General features: G+C 48.0%; 2 protein-coding genes and 1 pseudogene across 2 annotated transcripts in view; 2 read left to right on the top strand and 1 right to left on the bottom strand.

Annotated features, from left to right (window-relative positions):
* The window catches only part of LOC131397528 (zinc finger protein 154-like), a 158,049-nt gene that overhangs the window by 119,845 nt on the left and 11,190 nt on the right, over positions 1-27,014 (top strand).
* LOC131397522 (zinc finger protein 551-like) lies at positions 1,698-25,518 on the bottom strand. The gene is made up of 3 exons (XM_058530550.1): positions 25,358-25,518; positions 6,178-6,301; positions 1,698-4,894 (listed from the first exon to the last, which is right to left on the bottom strand). The coding sequence occupies exons 1-3, from the start codon at positions 25,388-25,390 to the stop codon at positions 2,901-2,903; spliced, it is 2,151 nt and encodes a 716-aa protein (XP_058386533.1). The 5' UTR covers positions 25,391-25,518; the 3' UTR covers positions 1,698-2,900.
* On the top strand, positions 16,945-25,309 carry LOC131397942 (cyclin-dependent kinase 2-associated protein 1-like; annotated as a pseudogene).

The following is a 27,014-nucleotide window of genomic DNA, read 5'->3' as shown; positions in this document are numbered from 1 at the left end:
CATGAACAGTGCTGGATAGGTTGCAGAGAGACCAAAGAAAAGACGTGGAGACAGTATATGAGACATAAGGGTTTATTGGGACTCACATACGCGGAGTCCAGGAGCAGTCAGTTGGACGGAGTTGTGGACCTGCACCCACTATCGAGAACTGGGAGGATGCTGCTTAAATAGGCAGGGGAACAAAAGCTATGTGCTTGCCAAGAGGGACTGTCCTTGCATGACCAGCATTCCAAGGATGAGCAGCTCACGTGGAAGGGCTCTGTTTTCCTTCAAGAAGTGACGTTCCTTGAGATAAACGGTTACAATACCAAATAGTTGGTGTGTTCCCCAGAAAGGGGCCAGAAAGACACATGGTTGCTATAGGGGACATAGGCTAGTGCCCCTACACTAGCATTGCCCTAACACTCAAACCAAAGATATTACAAGTAAACGACACTTGAGATCAATCTCTCTCATGAAAATAGATGCAAAAATCCTCACCAGCAAGATACCACTACACACCTATTAGAATGGCCCAGATCTGGAACACTGAAAACACCAAATGCTAGTGAAGAGGTGGAACAACAGGAAATCTCATTCATTGCTGGGGAGAATAGTACAGCCACTTTGGAAGATACTTGGGCACTCTCTTACAAAACTAAACATACCTACCATACAATCCAGCAATTGTGCTCCTTGGTATTTACCCAAAGGAATTGAAAACATGCCCACACGAAAGCCAGGACACGATTGTTTATAGCAGCTTTAACAATAATTGCTAAAACTTGAAAGCAACCAAGATGTCTCTTCAGTAGGTGAATGGATAAATGGCACATCCAAATAATGAAATATTATTCAGTTCTAAAAAGAAACATGGTATCAAACCATGAAAATACATGGAAGAACCTTAAGCACATACCACTAAGTGAAAACTGCCAATCCGAGAAGGCTACAGACTGTATGATTCCAATTATATGGCATTCTGGAAAAGGCAAAACTATGGGGACAGTAAAAAGATTGGTGGTTCCAAGGTAACATGCAGACAACAGAGGGATGAATAGGCCAAATACAGAGGGATTTTAGGGCAGCAAAACTACTCTGAGATACTACCATGGTGGATACATATCACTATAAATTCATTCAAACCCAGAATGTACACCAAGAGTGAACCCCAATATGAACTATGGACTCTGGGTGATGATAATGTGCCAATGTAGGTTCATCAATTGCAACAAAGGTATTACTCTTCTGGGGGATGTGATAATGGAGGAGGCAATGCATGTGTGGGGTACATAGGAAATCTCTACCTTCCTCTTAATTTTGCTATGAACCTAAAACTGCACTAAAAAAAACAAAGTCTTTAAATAAAAAAATTTACAACGTAAATATGGAACAAAACAGAACATTGGACCAAGGGATGGTGAGCCTAGGTTTTACTTCCAATCCTGCTAGTAACTAGCTTTGCAAGTCACTTCCCCTTCCCGGGCCCTAACCAACTTCTCTGTAAGAGAAGAACAAGGGGCCTAGTGACATCTAAGGCTTTTTCCTGTTCCAACTTTCTATGGTTAATACTGTTTCTATTTTAAACCCACCAAGCATCCTGAGAACCTCTGAAGGATTTTGTATATCAGATCAAATAAAATGGCCACACACACAAAGAAAAGAGTAATATCTATTAAGATGAAAGGGATAAAAAGATGAGTGACAAGTTTTCCATATTTGTTTTAAACTGTTTAATTCAGACATAACTGACAAACTGCTCATATTTAAAATACACATTTTAATGTTTAGAGGCTTAGACTATTAATACTAAAAGTTTCCTCCCACGCTTTTAAATTTATCCTTCTCACAATATGAAATGACTCATAACAGGACACACTCTACCCTTTACAATGACTACTTTCAAGTATATAAAAAGTGAAGACTGATAGTCATTACTGTCGGTATTTATCAACTTACGGTCATTCTTGTGTCATCTACCCTCAGGCACTTAGTGGTTGATCTTATTTATAATCCCAGACATCGTGTGATTTCACACATAATCCCTTCAGAATGTTACTAAAATGTAAAGACTCATATGTAACTCCAATAGCTTTGTCACATAAAATCAAACTTATGATAAATTGTTCTAAGTGCTGAATTCTGTCAGGTGTAGTTGTTATTTGATGCAGGTTGATTGCAATCTGGATGCAAAATTTATCCTTAGGCAATTAAGTGTGTTTTACAAGTTTTTTAACCTATAGGTACCACTTCCCACTTTTTAATTCTTATTCTTCACTTGAAGTTGCTAAGCCATTTGTCCATTAGAATTTGCCACAATCTAGATTTGGCTTGTTGATCATTTCACTGTTTAACACGCTCATCCTTCCGAGAATCAATGACTAACCATGGCTGCTAATCCTCCAAGGACATTTCCTTTTCTTCCTCCTGGGGAATCACACTTTATCAGCCATTCCTGAAACTCATTAGAAATCTTGCATAGTGTATGTTTGGATAAAAGAGGTTTACATTCAGGTAAATATCTCTCACACAGAGTGCCCTCCAATGTTACTACATGAAGTGAAGAAAGAAAACATTCCCGGCACATTTAAGGCTTTTCTTCAGCTTGAACTCTCTGGTGACTAATGGGGTCAGATTTGTGGGTAAAGCAATTCCCACACTGAATGCACTCATACAGCCTTTCTCCAGTGTGAACTCTCTAGAGTTGAACACGGCTAGCACTTTAGCAAAAAGATTTCCCATATTCCCCACACTCATGAGGTCTTGTGTCAGTACAAACTCTCCCATATCTAAAAAGGTCATAATTGCAGGTAAAAGATTTTCCACATTCACTGCACTCACACAGCCTCTCTCCATTGTGAACTCACTGACGTCTAAAGAAGTTAGATTTCTGGCTAAAAGATTTGCCACATTCACTATACTCATAAGGCCTTTCTTCCAGTGTGAAATCTCTGGTGTTCAGCGAGGTCAGATTTGTAAGTAAAGGGCTTCCAACATTCACTGCACTCATAATACCTTTCACCAGTATGACCTCTCAGATGTTGATTCAGGGTAGAGCTTTGTCTAAAGGACTTCCCACATTCCCCACACTCATAAGGCTTTTCTCCAGAATGAACTCTCTGGTGTTGAATAAGGCCAGAGCGATGCCTATATGATTTCCCACATTCACTGCACTCATAAGGTCTTGTGCCAGTATGAACTCTCTGGTGTTCAACGACGTAAGATTTCTGGGTAAAAGATTTCCCACATTCAATGCACTCATAAGGTCTCTCTCCAGTGTGAACTCTCTGGTGTCGGAAAAGGCTAGAGCTTTGTTTAAAGGACTTCCCACACACCCCACACTCATAAGGCTTTTCTCCAGAATGAACTCTCTGGTGTTGAATAAGGCCAGAGCGTCCTCTAAACGATTTCCTGCATTCACTGCACTCATAGGGCTTTTCCCCAGAATGAACTCTCCGGTGTTGAACAAGGCCAGACCATTGTCTAAAGGATTTTCCACATTCATGGCATTCATAAGGACTTGTGCCAGTATGAATTCTCTGGTGTTGAATGAGGTCAGATTTGCGGGTAAAGGATTTCCCACAATTACTACATTCATAAGGCCTCTCTCCAGTGTGAACTCTCCGGTGTCTAAGGAGGTTAGATTTTTGGCTAAAAGATTTGCCACATTCACTACACTCATAAGGTCTTTTTCCAGTATGAACTCTCTGATGTTGAATGAGGTACGATTTGTAGCTAAAAGGTTTCCCACATTCACTGCACTCATAAGGACTTCTGCCAGTATGAATTCTCTGGTGTTGAGTAAGGCCATGTTTGCAGGTAAAGGATTTCCCACATTCACTGCACTCATAAAGTCTTTCTCTAGTGTGAATTCTCCGGTGTTGGGAAAGGCCAGAGTTTTGTCTGAAGGACTTCCCACATTCACTGCACTCATAACCTCTTTCTCTACTGTGAATTCTCTGATGTCTAAGGAGGTTAGATTTTTGGCTAAAAGATTTGCCACATTCACTACACTCATAAGGTCTTTCTCTAGTGTGAACTCTCCAGTGTTCAATGAGGTGAGATTTGTAGCTAAAGGATTTCCCACATTCACCACACTCATAATGCTTTCCTCCAGCATGCTGTCTCTGGTGGTGAATCAGTTTGGATTTGTGGATAAAGACTTTTCCACATTCACTGCATTCATAAGTCCTTTCTCTAGTGTGAATTCTCCGGTGTTTAATCAGGCCAGAGATTTCGCTAAACAATTTCCCACATACACTACACTCATATGGCCTTTGTCCATTGTGAATTTGCTGGTGCTGAACAAATCTGTAGTTGCAGCTGAAAGCTTTCCCACATTTGTTACACTCAGAAAGCTCTTCTCCAGAGCAGACATTCTCATGTTGAACAAGTGTGTCATTGTGGCTGGAAGCTTTCTCATATTTACCCCACTTCCAATGACTTTTTCCACTGGGAAAGGCCTGCCCACTCTTATTGCCATTGTGTGGCTCCTCACTGTTGGGAGTGTCCTGGTGTTGGAGAGGGCTTGAGGTGGCCAGGAAGTCCACCCTAACCTCCCTACAGGTGAAAGGCTCTCCTAACACATAGAAGTTAGAGCTTGTCACAAACGACGCCCTGGTCACATCTCTTTTCCAGGGCTTCTCTCTACTGCCATGCTTCTGATGCTGGTGAAGATTTGTACTGAAACAGAGGCATCTCACCCATGTGCCACTCAAGTATGATTTCTGCAAAGGGTATATTGTTTGGTGCTCAGCTTGGTGCAAAACATCTTTCAAGACTAGGATACACATCTCACAGGAGTGGGTCTTCTTGGTGGATGGATCTGCCTTAGAAGCCCTGACCAGTGACTTTCCTTCTACAGGTACACTCTGCTCAGAAGGGGCGTCCACATCTTCTGTTCCATGCCAACAACCTGAAAGCAGAGAAATGTTGAGAAAATGCAAGTTAACTTTGGTAGGTGGGGGAAGCCCCATTACAAAGGTATGTCAGACACAATAAGTTGGGTCCAAGAGATTCTTCTGAAAACAAGGGACTTGGGGGCAGGTTGAGGAAGTGTTGCTTAGCAGTACTGGGTCTCTGAAGACCACAGAATAGGGGAAATCTCACCAGACAAAAGACACAAAGATCAGGTACACCACATGGAGGAGAGGCAGAGTCTCCAAATCACTCCTCTGCCAAAAGCCATCAGGAGGACTTGGTCTGCTGGTGACATGCACATGCTGTGGAAGGTTAGCTGTGTCCTTCACAATAAAATTCAATTAGTGTAGATGGTGTTCAAGGACTATTTAAGGATATGTCCAACCCTCATGACCCATGTGCAGGTCAGTGTTGGCAAATATTGCAGAGGAGCAGGTGATCCACGGAGGCCACAAAGGTGAAGGTATCCAGTAACCAGAAGTCACAGAGGAAACGACAAGTGAGCAAAGTGTCAAGTACGGGGAAGAAGAGGTAGAAATGACCGTGGCCAGTGGCACTTGCATCAAAACACTATTGGACACATGGTAGGCTCCTGGTATGATCTTACCACAGCCCTGATGTCATGTCCTCCCCCACGTGCCCCTCACCAGGGCCAGGCTTCCTCTGTGACCATCTGGTAATATCCACCCTGTGAAACAACCAGGGTTCTCCCTGCACCCTCCATTGTGGAACTAGTCAGAAAACAAATAACGCAAGTCTTAATGAAACTCAACATATGTGAGTGGCCAGCACTGGCTCAAAGCCATGTTCCATACAATAGGATGCAGGAAAAAGAATATTACATAAAAACAACTGAAAGAGGGTCTTACAAGAATAGCCCATGGTTCATGGCAGTAATGACCACGACCTGGCACAGGTAGTCACAAAGAACTCTTAGCTAGAGGAATGGGACAAACTGGAGGCAATGGATCTAGATATAGTCACCCTGCCAGAGAGAGGGCAAGCAAGATGGAATCTATTAGGTTGACTGCAACACTCCTGACTCCCAGACTCTTCCTTGCACTATCTGAGACAACAGGTGTTAGGGGCTGCTTGGGGAATTCACTGCTCGGGGCATGACACACAGCTCAGCCCTGGCACCCACAGCAGATATGACAAAAAAGTGGAAGAAATTAGCAGAGCTCATGGTCCAGCTGTGGGAAAGACAGAGCTAACTCTGGCAAAGAAAGGAAAGGCAGGACATCACCCAGGACACTAGGAGGGATGTAAAGGTCTTACCCAGGGATGCTACAAGACCAAAGTTCTCCAGCATCACATCACAGAACAGGAATCTCTGAGCCTCATCGAGGAGGCTCCACTCCTCCTGGGAGAAGTCAACGGCCACATCCTCAAAGTTCATACCCTGTCATAAGGGGGACAGTTCATTCCATGATCAGCTTCTCTCCTAGGATTCCTAGTTCACCATATCCCCCACCCTCCACATCCATCCTCTGCTCACTGTACTCCCCACCTCAGAGGAGATACCAGGCCTCAGTGCCATTGGAGCCACTCTCTCCTTATATTCTCATTGATACTGTGTCCTCCCACAGCAACAACAGGCAGATGGGCAGCTTGATGATATCTGAGCTCTGGGCCTGGCATGTAGGCCACATTGCCTCTTGTCAATGTGGTAGGTGTCACAAACATAGGCTAGGGAGAGAAGTTGACCATAGGGAAGGTATGAATGATCTGACACTGGTCTTGTCAGGCACTACCTCTGAGGTCTCCCTGATTGTCCCTCCAAAGACACAAGGAACACAACATCACCCTTCACCCTATGACTCCAATTCCAAGGACTTGGGCATATCAGCTCACACTACGTCTTTACATGCACATCCTTCTTTGAACTACAAATCTTATAGCTGCATTCCCACAGGCACAACTTCACAGGTCACACAACCCTGTCATATTGGGGACAGTTTGTTTCATGATCACCTTATTTCCTAGGATTCTAACATCACCACCTCCCTAATCTATCCCCTGCCCACCCTCCTCCATTCCCCACATCAGTGAAGATTTCCAAGCCCAGGTGGCACTGACGCCCACTGTCTCATCATGATCCTATTGATCATTGTGTCAGCCCTCAACAACAGGTACGCAGGGAGGCAGACAGATGGCATTTAAACTCTAGACCTGGCCTGTAAGGCCCCAACACTCCCTCTTTTCAGGCAAGTCCCCTGAGGGTCCACAGATTATTCATTTCTCCCAGACTCACCAAACTTGGGCTCACTCTTCATTCTCATGCCAATACTGGGACCCTGGCACCATAAGTTCACACTCCCTCTCCATGTGCACCTCATTCTTTCTATCACACCTCTCTCTCACAACTGCACTCCCACAGCCACAGCCACCTCCTGCCCTTCACCACTGTCACCTCCTTGACCTCTCCACTCATTATTTGGCATACGTGGTCCAGAGAATGCTTGGTAAATTCAAACAGGATCAAGTACTACCCTAGATATTGATAGTCTCCACTAAGAGAGGCAGCCTTGAGTCCTCCTATGAAGGCCTCTCTCTCTGACTGTTCCTTGCTTCAACCTCACCTACCAAGAACCATATCAGATCTCAGATACCAAGGGCCCTTTTCCAGTTGGTTGTCCCCTTACCAGTTACGGCTTTCCACCCTCCACCCAATCCTCATTCAAGGCCCAGCTCCAGTGGCCCTCTACCAAGGATCACAAAAAGATCCTGGTGAGTATGCAGAGCAGTGAATAAGCACCAGCCCCAGCCTCAGTGTCATCTTATTTGAATTCCTCCTATACCTCCACATCCATCTCACATCCTCATTCCTAGAAGGCGTTGGTTACGTGCCAAACCATACTCTCTCTCCAACCCTCTCCATGACCACTCTCTTCTTAACCTGTGTTGTGACAGCCACCTCCCAAAACCAGGGGCCCAAGTGTACCTACCCTCTTCTTCCTGGCCTACTATTACTATTATCATCCTGACCAGGATCCCTCATATTAAAGTGACCTACAGCTCCACTGTGGTCCACACACTCTCCACTACCTTTTGGAGAAGTCTCCATCATGAATTCCTCCTCAGAGTTCAAGACGCCCACAAACCATTCTCTGAAACATCTTGTACCCTTAACAGGCCATAAACAGAACTTCTGATATTCCCAATAAAGATTACTTACAATGGACTTCCCCACTTCAGCTGATACAGCTTCCATCCTTCCAGCTACTGAAACCAAACCTTCAGGTTATCCCTGACTCCTCTCTTTCTCTCAACCTCAAAATTAGAGAACCCCGGCAGCCATACCCAAGATACCGATCCAGAATCCAACCACATCACCCACACACGCCACCACCACCCTGTTCCAACTACCATTACACTCACCCAGACTATGGCAGTAACCTCCCTCCCTGATCTTCCTACCGCCCACCTGACACCAATACTGTTCATGCTACAGCCACAGGGAGCCTGATGAGACCAGGGTCAGATCACCTGACTTCACTGCTCCATATCTCCCATTGCTCCCATCACCTCCAGAAGAGACACCCAACTTTTCACAAAGGTGTTCCAGAGCTCACTCCTACTCTACTGCTCCCAGTTCCCATGAGAAAGTAGGATACCTGTAGGTCCCTGAACCAGTTCAGGCTCCCCTCCAAGCCTTTGCACCTTCTAGTACCTATGCTGGGGACGACCTTCCACACCTCATTTCACGGACTGTCAAAAACAGGAACCACTCCAAAGAACCCTGGAGCCAGAACTTACCACCCTAGGTTTGGTGCCTGTTCAGGGTCCTCAGGCCCAAGTGATGGAGGAGTGGCAGAACAGTCCCAGAACACTGTTATCCCAGAGACCATTAGGGGTGAGGTGGGTGAGAACTAGGGTGGACCTGCAACAAGGGGCACACACCAGTATCCCTACACCATTCTGCAGTTCCAGGAAATCTGGGGAAAGAGGAAGGTCGCCTGAGAGTCTGGCAACCACGGCCAGGATCCCAGAGGCTCAGGCTGCTAAGTACCGCTGCCCAGCCCAGGAGCCAGGTGACCTCCAGAGGACTGCATTCCCTCTGGCCTCAGTCCTCAGTGCACTCTTCCAGTCATGCAATCCTCTACAGGACTCAACCTTCGTGTGCCTAACTATTAGCATCTCTTCTCCCATCTGTGCTTCCCCTGAGCAACTTCTGGAAAACCGTCAGAACCCTATCTCAGACAGTGGCCCTCTTTTGTTCACAGCCCTCCGTGGCTCCCAGCGCCCTGAGAATGAAGGTAAAACTCCTCAGGCACAACTTCGCCTCATATTCTCTGCCGCCTGTAGACACAAAACAGAGCCCGGGCTTCCCCAACTCTCCGGGCTCAGTCGCCCTCCACGCCTTTCCCCCGCCGGTCCCTCCGCCTGGGACCCTCTCCCACAAACGTCACCCCGGCTCTCAGAAACAGGCCCCACAAGCGCCTCCCCGTCCCGGACACCGGGGTCTGGGATGTAGGCTCGTGAGCGACGCCCGCACTCGGGGCTCTAGGGCTGGGCTGGGCTGAGGGCGGGGAGGGGGCGGAGCACGAGCACTGACCTGAGTCAGCTCCCTCCGCGGGGCCGTCGCCATCGGACTCCGGGGCGGAGCTGCCAATCCCGGCCTGGCGCGTGGTCACCCGGGGTGCGCCGCTGTTAAGCCTCAGACCAGCCTCTGTGCAGCGGGCACAACGTCCTTAGCGCCTTCTTGGTAGCAACTTAGCGCTTCGGAGCCCCTGACCGGGCGAACGGACTCCAAGGAAGCCAAAATCACCGCCACGAAGACGCCATCAGCAGTCCCGCCCAGACCCAACACGCACGCACGGAAATTCCCCTATCGTGGATTCTCATTGGCTCAACTCCGCCACTTTTGGGCGCATAGCCCTTTGGGTAATGTAGTTTCCTCAGGTTCTCAGGCGATTACTTCAGTCTTTGACCTGTGCCAGTCAAAGTTTGGCCACACCGCAGGTGTGCAGGTGGAGCTAGAAAATGGCAACTCGAACCTTCAGGGGAAAGAAACGCGCTTACTCCTTTTTTTTTTGGTGACGAAGATTAGCCCTGAGCTAACATCTGTGCCAATCTCCCTCTATCTTGTATGTAGGATACCTCCACAGCATGGCTGATGAGTGGAGTAGGTCCGTGCCCAGGATACGAACCCTCAAACCCAGGCCACCGGACAGAACTTGAACCACTCGCCAAGGGGCTGGCCCCCGCCCCCTCTCGCCCGCTTACTCCTTCTTAAAGGAGCGGCTTCCAGATTTCAGGTACTGTTGCCTGCGACTGATCACCCCAGTGTATAGAGACGTTATTTCAGACTCCCGGAAGCTCAGAATGCTCCCAGAGGCTAAAAATATTATTTCAATTATTCCTAAAGGCTACAAATCCAAATGGACACATTTCTCTTTCAATACAAAATGCATCTACTCTTAGCTGGAGTGTGATAAACATTTTCTTGCTATTCAAATGCATGTCGTCAGAAGCATTAGTGGATTTAACTCTGTATGTTCAGTCAGAGCCATGACTTGGAAGATAAGGAGGGACGTTTAGGCCGCCCTGAAGTAGGAGGACAAGGAGATATCTCTGCCTCTGGTTCCCACAGAGAACATCTCTCCTGCCTGTATACTCAGTGATTGTGTCCAAATCATACAGCAACACTCCTTATCTATTTAATATTTCTTACTCAATATCCGAAGATATATTCAATTCCTTTATGAGTCTGACATCTATCTCAAACTGAGGGCAACTTATTAAATTCTGTTTTGATATGAGATAGTGGCTACAGTGTTCTCAGGCAGAGCACGTGTGCAAAGTGGGCATTGGAACACCATCATCTCATCTTCTTGCTGGGAAGGGATTGTCACTATTCCAGTGATTGCCAGGACTGTTGTGCATGAGGAACTGATGATATCTCAGAAAAGAAGTTGTGAAATGCAAATTACAAAGAGCTATTAATAATGATTATGTAGTTATTCAAAGAGACTGGTAGCAATAGCTCCTGGGACACATCAGTGGAGGGTGAAAAAAGTGAAGACCTCAGATGATTTTTATCAGGAGATACTGAAGTCTGAAAAGAGGTCGAGTTAAACTGAGGCCAATCTTGTATTGTGATTCTTTTTCATCAGTTTCATCCTAGTGGATCTGCAGTGATTTCTCATGGCAGTTTAAATTAAAACTCATAATGACTCATGTTAAACAACTTTTCTAGGCCTAATGACCACTGATATACATTCTTTAATAAAGATTCTGCTCAGGGGCCGGCCCCATGGCATAGCAGTTAAGTGCGCTCGCTCCGCTGCTGGCGGCCCGGGGTTCGGATCCCAGGCAGGCACCAACGCACCGCCGCTTGTCAAGCCACGCTGTGGCAGCGTCCCATATAAAGCCGAGGAAGATAGGCACAGATGTTAGCCCAGGGCCAGTCTTCTTCAGCAAAAAGAGGAAGATTGACATGGATTTTAGCTCAGGGCTGATGTTCCTCACCAAAAAAAAAAAAAAAAAAAAATTATGGGGAAACAAAACAAAGTGAATAAATAATTTAAAAAGAAAACATTCTGTTCATATATGTTGCCTATTTGATTTTTTTGTCCTTTTCATATTGATTTCTATGATTTCTTTTATATGCAAGTCCTTTAGTCAAATATTCACATATTTTTTGTACCATTTAGTGTGCAATTTTTAGTCAACGTTTTTGAGGTAATGTGTGTGTGTATATATATTATATATGTGTATATATATAATATATATAATTATTCCAGTGTTTTTAGAGTTCTCCTTACTTATAACTAAGCAATTCTTCTATACTTCAATGTTTTAGTTAATAATTCTGTTATTACACTTTCTCTATTCAAATTACTACAGAGTTTCTTTCTCCTGATTAGACTTTAACTGATCAGGAATTGTTTCTGGCAGTAGTCCTAGTAGATCAACCCATAAGAATGGGATCTGGGGATCGGTTTAGCCATGTCCTGGGGTTTGAATGAAGTACTGAACAACTAACCAATGGGAAATGGGATGCTACTGACCCATGGTATGCAGTGCATCATAATTCATCTATGACCTGGGGTTCATTATGATGAAGGGGCAACTGCAGCACATTCCTTGAGACCAAGTGGACACTGCAATGAGTATTGAGGCAGTGATGGTGACTACAAGGAGTGAGATCTGGGAAGGATTCTTTTGAGTTCACGTTTTTGCTTACAAAGAGAAAATGGTAAATTCAAGATCATTATCTCTCAGCTCAAGTCCCACCATGAGAAACAAAATTTCCACAATACCCCTCAAAGAAGCTCTGAATTCTGTAGCTGCCGGGCTCATGTAGCTGAAAACCAAAACATTCAACCCACGGCTTGCTGAATTACAGCGACAGTTGAATACCCACTCTCACAAGGTTTCTCACGTGAAAGATAGGGCATTGATTGATAAAGAGGGATTCTGAATCTTGGAATGGGGGACATCTGGTTGGTGCAGAAGAAACGGTCATCTAGAACCCTTAAGCTACTCTGAGTCTCTCTTACAAGGTGTCTGAGGAGACTAGCCTGCCTCTGCTAATATTACCTGGGGCAGAAGCCTGTAAAAGAATGCCATTTCTCCACAGGACTTACCACCACAACCTGTAAGTAGTATCAACTCGCAGCATCATCCAGGGAAAGAGGAGGCAATCATGGACACACCAGAAGGATTGTCATACTTTGCTAGGATATATTATGGGAAACTGGGGAGCAAGTGTGGGTATGGGTTCTCAGGCTGTTTAACCAAGGATGGTGGAATATAGGAGAGACTGGAATAAATTCATCAATATGGTGCAGTTACTAGAGATTCTGGCTTTACTGTGCTAACTTGTGCAGCTGGAGATGACTCTAACAGCCTACTTGTTCAGTTGACAGGCCTTGGATTCAATGGTGGCCTCTCAGTGAATGAGGCTGAGATGCCACAGTTAGTACAAGATGATGTACAAAATAGAACTGAAAGGCTTAGGGCTAAGAATTTTGGCTGGATTTATCATGTGTGAGAGGTACCTCTACATCTGTATTAATCATGTTATTTTATTTTATTTTTTGTGAGGAAGATCAGCTCTGAGCTAACATCCATGCCAATCCTCCTCTTTTTGCTGAGGAAGACTGGCCCTGGGCTAACATCTGTGCCCATCTTCCTCCACTTTATATGGGACACCGCCACAGCATGGCTTGACAAGCAGTGCCTCAGTGTGCGCCCAGGATCCGAATCCAGGCCACCAGCAGTGGAGCACGTGCACTTAACCGCTACGCCACCAGGCCAGCCCCCACGTTACTTTTATTTTCTGTATATTTTATAATGTTACCGTCTACAGAGCCCTACAGACCTGGAAGAGACTGCCCCTCTAGGGCTAGCTAATTCCTCAGTCTAGTAAACAGCTTGTCCAAGAGCAAGCCTTTCATACGCAAACCAATCCAAAGCCAAACTCCCAACCACTTCCTTAATCTAACTCACACACCAAGCCAGTATTTCCCCTGCCCTAAATCAACCCAGGGCCAGGTACCAGACTATTAGGGACCACCCCTATGCCACAAGCCCAACAGAATTTTTTAGACTAGCCAATCCTAAATGGTTTACTCTGCCCTGCCTTGCCTTTCTCAAGGAAACCCCAACAAAGGCTTGTGCCCATGTTCTCTTCTCACTCCTTTCTGCCTTCTGACCAACACTGTTGCTTCCCCATATGGCCATGTGTGGCACGGGGTGCCCCTGCACTTGGAAACTAAATAATATAAACTTCTTACAGAGGTATTAACCTCTCCACATTGCCATTCAGTCCCCTCTATAAATTAAAACCCCTTGGGTATAACTGAGACAACTGACCTAGAGAGCAGGGTGACCGACAGTGTTCAACAGAGAAGCATGCCTCTTGATTGCTCTTGGCTTCCTAACTGGATTCATTAAACAGCCTACAATGCCTGGGAAGGCACAGCTGGCTGCTGGCTCACTTGTGCTCTGGCTGCCATTTCTTTCTGCTGTGTCTGTATGTGCTGCCATGGTATTCCAACATAAATTGTGAGAGGACCTTGAAGGCATGTGCCTTTCTGGCTATCTCCATTTAGTCTTAAGGGCTGTATCTTCTGGGATGTACAATTGGATCCACTGGGTACCATTTGATTCCCTATGCTGACACACCCAGAGGGAGTGACTAAGGTAATTGGTTATCATACAAGGTAGAGGCTGAGGAGTGAGGAGACCTCTCCCTCAGTGGGTTGCCCTCCTCACAGAAGCCACGGTACCCAAAAAGCTTCACTGTGGCTTCTGTCTTGACGTGAGTGCAGCCATGTTTGGCCATCCCATTAACCTACAGCCACCAGCACACAAAGAAATATAAAGCTGTTTTCTGTGTGGTGGGAACTGGCCTTTCTCCCACAGAGCTGGTTGCAATTTGTAAAAATTTCAAGGTCCTTTGGGCATTGCGGCCTGGGGCAGACTGGCCATCTGTGCTGGGCTGGGATGATAACCAGGGAAAACGATGCATGTACACAACTGCCAGGCTGGGACGATAGCCAGGAGGCTCAGTGCACATATGCCACTGATAACCATTTGTGCATGGGAACATTGAATGCTTGCTCTGTAAACTCTGTAACTGCTTATATCAACTGCTGGAAACCAAGGCCTGGTGAGAATCTCACCTGTGGAGGGGACGCCCGGTCCAGGACCTCTGATGATCGGATTCCCGCCCAGCCGTGTCAATTGAAACGCCTCTCCCTGGCAGTGGGGCGTGGATGTTGTGACTAACCGATCTGAGGTGTTCTCTTTTTGGTCAACCTGGTGTTTCTCTTTCCAGTTGATTTGTGTCTTTTCCCTTTATTCGATGTGGATGTTTTCCCTTTCCATTCGATCTGATGTTTTTCCCTCTTATTATATGACCTATTTGAATCTGCTGCTACGTCAGCCAAAGTGGCTGTTTTCCTTTTCCAGTTGAGCTGGTGTTTTTCCCTCTTATTATTTGACCTATTCAGATCTGTTTGCAGACTATCACCTTTACTATCCTCTATATAATAAAATATACCTTCAGTCCATTTGTTTGGAGTGGAAAGTTTCTTTTACATCTCCAATCGAATCCCCCAAACCCCTCATAACAGCTTCTAAGGCAAATCTCTTTGTTGTTGCTTACCCTGCTGTGTCACAGTTCATCCCCAGTAGGGTATAAGGGATCACACATCCTGGAAGGTCGGTGGCTCAATGCTTAATGAAAAAGGAAGAGGAGAAGGAGCATTTTGTTAGCACTCCTTCTAAGACACCTGAGGAGGTTCTCAATTTCTGTGAAATTACAAATCTCCAGGCCAATGTGCTTGGGCACTCCAAAGTGCTACTGCTTGTCAACATGCTAGGAGTCTCCTCCTCAAGACTACATGGTCACAAAATCAAGATACCGCCCACACAGCTCTCCTGGATGCAGACACTAGCCTCTCTGAGGGTGATGGAGACACCACAGAAAGAGAGGCTGCTGCTCACATCAGAGGCCCCTCAGGACACCATGAGTTTGGCAGGTAAACATTCAAAGAAGGAAAAAAAGAGGAAAAAAACAATTAGGAATGGACAAGAAATAACAGACCAAAAAAACCGAGAAATTTTCCCTGCCTAGAGTCACAACCCTTTCTAAAAGATTCATTTAAGAAAAAGGGGAAAGGGGGCCCGCCCGGTGGTGCAGCAGTTAAGTTTGCGCACTCCGCTTCAGCAGCCCAGGGTTCGGGGGTTTGGATCGCAGGCGGGGACCCACGGACCTCTTCTCAAGGCATGCTGGGGCGGCGTCCCATATAAAGTAGAGGAAGATGGGCACGGATATTAGCCCAGGGCCAATTTTCCTCAGCAAAAAGTGGAGGATTGACAATGGATGTTAGCTCAGGGCTAATCTTCCTCACAAAAAAAAACACAGGGGAGAGGACTGATGACAAGTCCCAGAGAGAGGCTGCTGCCTAGAGGCCCTGGGCCCCTCCCTCCCCCTTGTCCTCTTATCAGCCAGAGACAGAAGCTACAGACCACAGCTTCAGGGCTAAAAGTCTAAACCAGGAAAAAAGGAAAAACAGGAGAAAAAGAAAAAAACCTAAATATAGGAAAAGAAAATAAAAGGCACCTAAATAGATTTATATATATATATATACACATACATATACACACATTTATATAAACAAAAATACATATATGTGCTCATATACAGTATTTTAATACAGGTAGATACAGATTGATAAGATTGAAAATAGAAAACTAAATTAAAACAAAAGTCCATAATTTGACCAATTGGGAATCAACAATTTATATAATAGAACTTATACACTAAAAATTTAAATAACAAGTTATATATATGTGTAACAAATATATAACAAAATTTATAAACTAAAAAAATTATATAGGGCTGGCCCGGTGGCATAGTGCTTGGGTTTGCGCACTCAGCTCTGGCACCCCGAGTTCGTGGGTTTGGATCGTAGGCACGGACCTACACACTGTTCATCAAGCCATGCTGTGGGAGTGTCCCGTATACAAAACAGAAGACTGGCACAGATGTTAGCTCAAGGACAATGTTCCTCAAGGAAAAAAGAGGAAGATTGGCAACAGATGTGAGCTCAGGGCCAATCTCCTTACCAAAAAAAAATTCGTTACAACAAAAAATTAAGCACTGATTGGCTTTTGTGCCTCTACAACATCAGCTGTAAATTAACTTCAGCATTTGCAAAACCACACTGATTGACATAATTTCATGGATTTAATACTGGGGTTTATATTATAGTTGTCGCTGGAGATCCCATTCAATTTAAATATTGTACCCCTTATCTATCATCTTAAAAAAGGTAACCAGGGCCCCTGTGGCTCCGCTCCAAGTTTGCGGCCACCGCTGCGCCCGCCCGCCCGCCGGCTGTATGGGTGATACACTGCGGCGGGCGTCAGGGCGAGGGACGGCCACATTTGCCGGTGCGGCCCGCGCCGTCAACAACAGCAAGTGCGCGGGAGCGCGGCGGGCGTACCGACGGGCGCACGGACGCCGGCGCCGCCTCTCCTCCGCCGCCCCGCGGGCCTGCCCCGCTGAGCCCCGGCGCGCCCCGCCGCTTGGGGGGATGTCTTACAAACCGAGCTTGACCGCGCACATGCCCGCCGCCTCCCTCAACGCCGCTGGGAGCGTCCACCCGCCCTCCACTAGCATGGCAACGTCCTCGCAGTACTGCCGGCTGCTGAGTGACTACGGGCCACCACCTCTAGGCTACGCCCAGGGAACGGGGAACATCCAGGTGCCCCAAAGCAAATATGCGAGCTGCTGGCCATTATCGAAGAGTTGGGGAAAGAGATCAGACCCACCTACGCGGGGAGCAAGAGCGCGATGGAGAAACTAAAACGCGGCATCATCCACGCGAGAGGACTGGTTCAGGAGTGCTTGGCCGAAAGAAACAGAACAGAATGCCAGATCCTAGCCGTCTTGTTAGAGGGGAAGGTTTTCCATCTTCTCCCAAGACGAGAAGTTACAGTTGATCTCCCCTGTTCAGATGAAACTCTTGTTTTCAAAATGGTAACCAGTTTGGTTTCTCCTCCCTGTGCCCGACCCGGGGTTCACCAGGCTCTGAACCTACAGTCTCTAAGATTGAGAAAAGATTTTGCAGCTGACTAGGATTTACATTTTAAATAGTTAGGAACCACCCAGGGTTTTTGTTTGTTTTGTTTTTTTAAAGCATTCGTTCAAAAGATTGCACGAAGAAGTTACCTATCTTACAGCAAACTGTAGTTTGCCTCCAAGAGACCAGTGTCTCGCTTTCATCTTCTCTTTTGAATACATTTATGTGACCCAGATTGTTCTTTGTTCCTTTTCACAAGCTAATACAACTCTAAGGGATTTGTTTTTAGTGCATACTGACAGCACGCTTTTCTTAGCAGCCGCATGGTCCCCGTTTGCCATACAGTGTAGATTCTACTTAATGTAACTTCTTTTTTGCTTAAGCATTTGCATGACTACTAGTGCTTTGAAGTCAATTTAAAAAATGCACAGGTTATACATAAAGAAGAAAGAGCATCTACCCAACCTAACAAGGACCCTGAACATTTCCCTACTAAGACTGTAGATTTCAGTTCTGCCTTTCCTGTAAGTGGATCCAAATATCTGGAATAGAATGACTAGAACTGTTTGCATCTTTGTATGTATTTATTACTTGATGTAATAAAACTTATTTTCATTAACAAAAAAAAAGGGTAATGAAACATAAAACAGGAAAAATAGGTATGTCTCCCTTTAACAAAGCCTTGCCTAAACTTCCTATAGTCATAGTACCCAATGCCCTGAAATATCCCACATTGGACATAGATCCTTTCACACAATGAGGGAGAAATTAAGTTGGCAATTACAAATTGACTGGATAAAATGGGACCCCATGAATCCTCTTCAGGGACTTATGATAGGACACCTAACGTATGTAAGGAGTGATGATCCCCATTGCTTCTCTATTTGGGAGCCCAATTTTGCCTGTTCTTAAACCTAAAAAAATAAAGGGCACATCTGGGTGGATTCCTGCACCCTCAATGCTGTGATCCTAGCAGGAAGGCCCAAACCCAATACCCACTTCTATTAAAATTACTGACTCTACTCCAGCAATAACCAGTGTGTATTTCATTCTTAAAGATGTGGCTAATATGTTCTGTTCAGTGCCAATTTGAGCCGCCTCTCAAACTGCCATTTGCCTTCCCCTCTGGAGAGACACAATACACCATTTCCAGACTCCGCATGGGGGACCTCAACAGCTCTGCTGTCACGCATCATCTTTGCAGCCAGGATCTTAACTGCATCCACCTCCGCCAGCAGTACTGATCACATCAGCGACAACCCCCAGGAGATGCATTTCACACACTCAATACGAACATACAAGCCTAACATCTTTTAGTCCTTTTTGGGTTCTGGTGGCAACACAGTTATCATTTCTTTTTTTTTTTTTTTAAAGATTTTATTTATTTATTTTTTCCCCCCAAAGCCCCAGTAGATAGTTATATGTCACAGCTGCACATCCTTCTAGTTGCTGTATGTGGGACGCGGCCTCAGCATAGCCGGAGAAGTGGTGTGTCGGTGCGCGCCCGGGATCCGAACCCGGGCCGCCAGCAGCGGAGCGCGAGCACTTAACCGCTAAGCCACGGGGCCGGCCCATACAGTTATCATTTCTAAATGTACTTAATCTCATTGATTTTGCTGCTTACAAATCAGCTTGCCTCAAATGGGAGTCCCTTCAACAAAAGGCTCTAAAATCTGACAAAATTAAATCCACAGGCACTTCCATCCGTGCCCTCAGAGACTCATTCCCTGTAGAGGCACTGACAACCCCTTCTCATACCTCCTGGAGTCTCTGGACCACATAGAGTGGACATGAGTCGCCCAAGGGCTTCCAATGCAAGAAACCGCCCCTCTCCACCTTATACTGTGCACCATTAAAACAACAAATGACTGGCTACCTACTGGGCTCTCCTGGAAGGGAAGAGAGGCTCCCCCAGACCCTGAGCCTATGACCCTCCACACCCAGCTGCCGTTATGCTTTGGGTCATGGAAAGAGCACATCACAGGCTCGGCACAGCTACCAAGGCTACCTTAAGAGAGGATGGAGGTAAACCTGGGCCCTGGCATGTATCCCACCCGCAGGAGAGGTGGCTTCCAGTGTAACCAGTCCCCTGCCAGATGCTGTGGTGCTGAAGGACGTCACCTCTCCCCTAGATCCCTGGGGGGCTGGGGGAGCCCCTTTGGATAGAGGGAGTGAACAGTAATGGGAGTGTGTAGATGTGTGAAAGGCACTGCCAGCCATCATAGGTGATGGAGCTCAGTGGAATGTTGCTGCTCTCCGTCCCTTAGGATGTATCTGAGAAAGGACAGAAATGAAAAACAACACACTTGGCAAAATTTCAGGCAGTCATTTTAGCACTGAATACCCTGGCCAACAAGTGGCCCATCTTCACATTTATCATCAACTACTGGGCCGTTACATAAAAACTGTCCCCTTCAGGGTAAAAAACTCTGGTTATCTCCTGCCTCACAGACACCCCAAAACATAAATCAAAGTCCTTGCTATTGCAAGGCCTTGCCGGGACACTCCTTATACCCTTAGGAGTTACACATGGGACTGATACTAACCAAAGCACACATTCATCACAGGCATCATGTGAGACCGACACTGTCCCTGAAAAAGGTAGTCCTTCAGGGCAAGTCACCTGCACAATGCAGATAGAGTCCCCGGGGTCAAAACTGGGTCAGGTCCATGCCTTAACTACTCAGGGGAGGGAATGGGGACACCCAGAAAGCTCAGACTACTCATGATTCCCTCAAGCGAATGGAAGAGCACGCGGGGCTATTTCCCTGGGCACGTTGGACACTGCACGGACCTGCCAGATGGCAGAGGTGAAATGGGTTTTGTCACAGAAATTGGCAGTGATATAAATCTGGGAAGGGTCCTGAGGAGGTCAGAAAGTACAGCACAGCTCCTTAACTTCCCACATACCTGGAAGTTTGGGGGACTCTCTCTACTGTGGATGTTTGGATGTATGAGGTTCAACTGAGGTAGAAGTCTCCCTCACAAAGGTTCTCCCCCAGTGTCCTTACTCTGAACAAGGAAACAGCACATTAACTGCACAACTGGGGCCTTCCTCCAGGATGAACTCTTTGATACTGAATGTGGTCACAATTGCAGCTAAAGGATTTCCCACGTTCCCCACACTCACACAGCCTTTCTCCAGTGTGAACTCGCTGGGGTTTTATGAGACTGGAGTTGCAGGTAAAGAACTTCCACATTCAGTACACTCAGATGGCCTTTCTCCAGTGTGAATTCGCTGATTCTAAACACAACTGTATTTGCAAGAGAAGGCTTCTCCATGGCAGACACTCTGATGTCGAGTAAGAGTGTTTGTGGCTGGCAGCTTTCCCACATTCACCCCACGTCCCACTGTGAAAGGCTTCCTCAGCTCAAGGCTGCTGTGTGGTTCCCACCAATGCGAGTGGCCTGGTGCTGGAGAAGGCCCGAGGTGGCCAGGATGTCCTCCCCAAATTCCCCAGAGGTCAAACACTTCCCTGACATGTGGATTCTGTAGCTCTTCACAAGCTCGGCCCTGTCCACATCCCTCTTCAAGGGGTGCTGTGCCCTGCAATGCTTCTGGTGCTGGGGAGAGCTAGTACATGTCCCACCCGAGTGCAGATTCCACCCATGGTATGTTGCTTGGTGCTCAGGAAGTTGCAGAACATCTTTCAATACCAGCACAGGAATCTCACCCAGCTGAATATTATGGGTCAATGGAAGCGCCTTGAAAGTCCTGCCTTTCGACTCTCCTTCTACAGAAGCACTGCTCAGAAGCTGTCTCCTCATGCTCCGTTCCAGGCCAACAACCCAAAAATAGAAAAGCTGAGGAAACGCACACTGATATTGGTGGGAGGGGGAGGCCCCGTCACAAAGGTGTGTCAGATACAATAGCCAATGAGTCCATGGGATTGTTCTGAGGACAAGGGAGCTGGGGGTAGGCTGAGGAAGGGGCTGCTTGGCAGTACTGGGCTTCTGAAGATCACAGAACAGGGGACACCTCACCAAAGGACGCAAGGATGGGGTACAGCACAAGGAGGAGAGGCAGAGTCTCCAGCTCATTCTTCTGCCAACAGCCTTCAGCAGGACCTTGTCTGCTGCTGACATGTGGGTGCTGTGCGGAAAGGTGGCTGTGTCCAGGCCCAGGAAATTCAACTGGATCCAAGTAGTTGCCATTCAAGGATTATTTAAGGGTATGTGCACACCTCATGACACGTTCTGTGTGGCTCAGTGCTGGAGAACATTGCAGAGGGAGCAGTGGAGAGGAACAGGTGACTCAAGGAGGCCACAGAGTTAACTGGGAGTCAGAAGTCACAGATGAAATGACAGGTCAGCAAATTACCCAGTGTGAGAAGAAAAGCAGAAATTATTTGTGGCCAGTGACATTCACACCAAAGCACTGGTGGACACATGGCAGGTGCCTGGTATGATCTGAACACAGCCCTGCTGTCACATCCTCCCCTAGCTGCCACTCACCACGGCCAGGCTTCCTGAGACCATCTTGCCATGTCCACTCTCTGAGACAACCAGGACTCTCCCAGCAGCCCCAGCAGTACAACTTTATGGGACCTGCATGAGGCAACTCCTAAAAAAGACAGGATACGGGAGTGCCAGCACCGGCCCAGAGCAACTCATCACACAGGAAAATTAATATTACCAAAACCTCAAAGGAAGGTTTGGAAGAACAGCCCATAGTCCACGTAACTACAGCAGTGACCATGATGACGCTTGCAATTCCTGGCACGGGCAGGCGTGAGGAAACGTCAGCTAGAGGCAGGAAGTAGAATCTGGGGCACACAGATGCCATGGACCTGGACACAGTCATCCAGGCAGGGAGAGGGCAAGCAAGGTGAGACCCATTATTCTGACTCTCAGACCCTTCCATACGCATGGTGAAGCAGCAGGTGCCAGGGCTGCTCAAGGAAGGCATTGCTCGGGGCAGTGCACGGCTCAGCGCTGGCATCCACAGCACACATGCTAAGAAAGTGGGGAAGTTAGCAGAACCCACAGCCCAGCTGTGGAAAGGACAGAGCCGCCTCTGGGGGAAAAGAAGACAGACAGAGAGCAGCTTAGGACACTGGCAGGGATATGAGGCCCTTACACAGGGATGCTGTAAGTGCCAAGTTCCCCCACATCACATCACAGCACAGCAGCCTCCGAGCCTCATTAGGAGCCCCATTTACCCTGGAGAAGTCAACGGCCACGTTCTCAAAGGTCGCCGCCTGGCCATGATGGGGACAGATCATTGTATGATCAGCCCTTTACTAAGACTCCACGTTCCTCCCTCCACACATCCATCCCCTGCTCACTCTCCTCCTACACGTCTACACAGCAGACACCAGGCCCTGGTGCCAGTGGGCCCTGCTCTCTCCTCATGGTCCCACTGATCACTGTGTCAGCCCACAGCAACAACGGGCAGGTGGGCAGATACGTGATATGTAAGCTCGAGGCCTGGCGAGCAGGGCCACCCCCCTGGTCAGGCAATTCCCCTGGGTTGCTCCAGATTGTGTTTACAACACACAACCAAATGCAGGCTTAACCACCACCCTGATGTCCTCAATGCCAGGGCCCTGGGGCCATCAGTTCTCACTGCCTCTCCACACGCACATCACTCTCTCGAGCACACCTCCCTCACACAGCTGCCCCGACAAAGCCACTTCCACCTCCACCTCACACCAACGCTCCTCTCTGGGCTCCCCACAAGTTACTCAACAGAAGACATTGGAGAATCTTGAGCAAATCCAGTTACCCCAGACATCAGATGCTCCCGACCACAAAAGGCAGCTCTGATTCCTGCTATGAAGGTTCCCCGCCTGCCTCGCTTTCTTGCTTCAAGCTCAGCCACCCAGAACCGCCATGGCTGCCTTCCACTTGCCTGCACTCGATGTCCCCTCACCAGTCACAGCCTTCCTCTCTCCTCCTAACCCTCATTCAAAGCCCAGTCTCAACAGCCCTCCACCTCAGGCCCAGTGACTCTCTCCCATGACCAAATGCGCCCCTGAGCTAATCCGCCAGCCTGAATGAAACACCCCAGACACACCAAGGTCCCGACAAAGTCCTGGAGATTGCTCAGAGCAGTGAATAAGCAGTAATTCCTGCCTCACTCTCATCTGGCCTCAACTACTCCCGTGCCTCCACATCCAATCACGTGCACTCATCCCTCAGAAGCCCTGGCCACCTGCCACATCACCCACTTCCCCACACTGTTCCCATGGCCACTTCTCCTAACCTGTGTTGTGACACCGCCCACCCAGAAGCCCAAGCAAGAGATCCACTTCTCAGCCCCTACACTCCCCTCCCTGGGCTGCTATTAGCAGCACCATCATGACCAGGTTTCCTCTCTATAAATGTGACCCAAGGCTCCACCCTGGTCCACACACTGTCCCCCACCTTTTGGAGAGGTCTCCATCCTGAACCTCTCTCCGGAGTTCCAGACCTGTCTGTCCAACTGCCCACTTCAGCCTCCATTAATTGTTCCCTGAAACACCTCATACTCTTAACATGGCCAAAATCAAAACTCCTGATCTTCCCAGTGAAAATTACTCCTATTACCAACTTCCCCATTTCAGCTGACGGCCCTTCTATCCTTCAGCTTCTAAACCCAAAAACCTTGCAGTCATCCCTGACTACCTTTCTCTCTCTCATCCTCAAAATCAGAAAACCGGAGCTGACTTGCTAAAAAAAACAGATCCAGCCTCCAACCATTTCCAGCACCTCAATGGCCACCACATGGTCCACACCATCAACACTCACCTGGACTCCTGCAGCAGCCTCCTCCCTGGTCTCCTATCTCCTCCCTCACATGCACACTCCTCTTGCTCTCCAGCTGCCGCCACAGCCGGAGGAGAGCTGGGTCTGATCACCTCCCTCCTCTGCTCTGAATCTCCCATTGCTTCATCACCTCCAAAATAGACACCCCACCTCTCAGGGAGCCATTCCAGACCTGACTCCTGCCCCCTTGCTCTCAGTTCCCTTGGGAATGAAGAGACCTGCACTTCCCTCAGTACTCCCAGCTTAGCGTCGCCTCCAACCTTTGCACATGCTGGTACCGAGGCTTGTGCAGCCTTCCACACCTCATTCTATTGATGGCCCACAACAGGAACCCTTCCATGTAAACTGTGGCCTGGACTGACCACCCTGGGCTTGGAGTCTGTTCTGGGTCCCCATGCCTAAGGGCTGGAAAATGGCGGGGGGAACGTTCCAGGACACCACAATCCCAGAAATCACATGGGTGAGGTCACAACTTAGAAGGTTCGGGGACACCCTCTACTCACCTGCGTAGGGTGCATAAGAGCTTCTGTACTCATGTGAAGCTGTGGGATGAGGGAGTTCTTGAGAGACTGGCAACCATGGCCGGCTCCATCCTGTAGCCACTGCCCAGTCCTGGCGCCAGGAGATCGTGGAATGACTGTATTATCACCGGGCCTCAGTCTTCAGTGCTCACTGTTACCAGCTGTGTGGCCTTGTCAAGGACTCAACCTCCCTGTGCCTCACTATACTCTTCAACCCCCTTCCAGTCTGTTCTTCCTCTGAGCAACCTTTAGGAAACATTTAACACCCTAACTCAGATTGTGTCCCTCCTCTCTTCAAAACCCTCCATAACTCCAGGGGTCCTCAGAATGACGACACATCTCCTCAGCCTCCAGTCCAGGCGACACTCCTCCTCTCACTCTGTTCACTCCACACAGAACACGGACCCCGGGTGCCCGACTCCTCCCGGCTCAGTCGCCCTCCACGCCTCTCCCCCGCGGGCCCTCCCCTGGGACCCTCTCCCACACCCGTCACCCCAGTTCTCATAAACAGGCCCCACGAGCGCCTCCCCGTCCCGGACACCGGGGCCTGGGCTGCAGGCCCGTGAGCGGCGCCCGCACTCGGGGCTCTAGGGCTGGGCTGGGCTGAGGGCGGGGAGGGCGCGGAGCACGAGCACTGACCTGAGCCGGCTCCCTCCGCGCGGCCGCCGCCATCGGACTCTGGGGGCGGAGCGGGGCCGGGAGCGGCGGGAGAGGAGGGGACGCGGGGACAGCGGTCCCTGTCCCGGCCCTGGCGCGGGTCCTCCCGGCGGCGTCGCCGAGCCTCAGACCCGCCCTGTGCAGCGGGGACGGCGCCTCCTCTAGCGCGTTCTCGTCCCGTCTTCTCAGCCCCTGATGCCGGCCCTGATAGCTGTTTCCGTAAGTTGAACCCAGCATATATGGGGTTAAAAACCAAAACGCCCGCATTCCCCCTTCTCTGCTTCTCTAAGATCCGTTCACACGTAGATATTGGTTGTTTTAGGCTTTGTATCCCTGAATTCCACAAGGCAAATGGAGGTAATGAACTGTTAGAAGCCCAAGAAATTGGGCCCTGGGGAGAGGAAGGAAACTGCAGCCAATTAACGATTACAAAGTTTACTAGGTTTTAGATAGGGTCACATTGTGCCGGCCACATCCTGTCTTTTGGACAGGTCCCCAAGATTATCCTGACAGGTGGCCTGGCGCTGCTCAGGTGCTACAGGTGAGTTGTCAACCTCTGGAGTGAGAAGTGAGGACTCAGCCTCTAGAAGAGGAAACTAGGATTCAGTGACTGGTGGCACCTGTCTGCACCTGACCTCTGATGGGACAGTGATGGTCTCTGTTTCCGTGGTGAGGGGGACCTAGGGAGCCTGGCCCAAGGGTATAAATCACTGCCACTCAGGGAGACCTCCTCCCCAGAGGACTAAGCAGCAGGACTTCCTGTTGCCTTCACAGCCCTGGGCTCTGAGCTCTGTTGCCTCCACCCTCTGCTCTCTGGGTTCCACTTCCATGTGTTGGTTTGGAAAGTGCCCTGAAAGGCGGATGGGAGGATGCGACCGCACATGCTGTGCCTTCCTTCTGCTGGCACTCTCTTTTAATTTTCATTTGAGCTGTTACAGATAACAATAACCAAGAGATTACATATTGTGCTTTTTTCTTATTAGTTTCCATTTCCTCATGCATCCAGTCAACCAAGTCCCCAGGAGCTGGATCCATCTCTAAATTCCACTGGTAACTTTACCTTTAGTAACTGATTGCAGCCCAGCCACTGCCCCATACCATGGATAACCAGGTGGCCACTCAGGAATCAAAGGTTCCTGATCCCCCATCCTTTCAACTTTTCTTTTCCCAAACCACATGTTTCCATGAGTCAGGGCTATTAATCCCACTTTTCTGACACCAAGGGAAGACCCCAGTGGCCTCCACAGAACTTTCCGTGGCCTTTGAGGAAGGACCTTGCTGAGACTGAGGGGAGATCAGTAGGCAGGCCCAGTTCCCCCACTGCAGCTGGCCAGCCATGGAGCATGCAGACAACGAAATGCAAAGCAGTCTTTAAATAGAGGCAGCTTCAGGTCTACAAAGTGTGGCAATAAGGAAGTAAAAGGTGTAAAAGGAGGAAGTAGCTTTAGATTGTCCAAAATACATTGTTAAGTGAGAAAAGCAAAAGTACAGATCTGTATATGAAACATGGCTTTCTTTTTACTAAGAAAAACAACTTGTATAGGAACATATTTTAACATATAGACACACACACAGAGCAATCCATGTGCAAAAACAATTTTAAAAGGATACTATATTGCAAACTTTGTTTTTCTCCAGG

The sequence above is a fragment of the Diceros bicornis genome, chromosome 34, assembly GCF_020826845.1.
Source record: "Diceros bicornis minor isolate mBicDic1 chromosome 34, mDicBic1.mat.cur, whole genome shotgun sequence".
Classification (NCBI taxonomy): Eukaryota; Metazoa; Chordata; class Mammalia; order Perissodactyla; family Rhinocerotidae; genus Diceros; species Diceros bicornis.
This window is presented reverse-complemented; position numbering and strand designations above follow the sequence as displayed.

Coding starts and splice junctions, on each gene's coding strand:
- LOC131397522 (XM_058530550.1), bottom strand. CDS start 25,390: ATGGCGGCGGCCGCGCGGAGGGAGCCGGCTCAG. Junction 6,302..25,357: donor CGCGGAGGGAGCCGGCTCAG/GTCAGTGCTCGT, acceptor CCCTTATGACAG/GGTATGAACTTTGAGGATGT. Junction 4,895..6,177: donor TGGTCTTGTAGCATCCCTGG/GTAAGACCTTTA, acceptor CTCTGCTTTCAG/GTTGTTGGCATGGAACAGAA.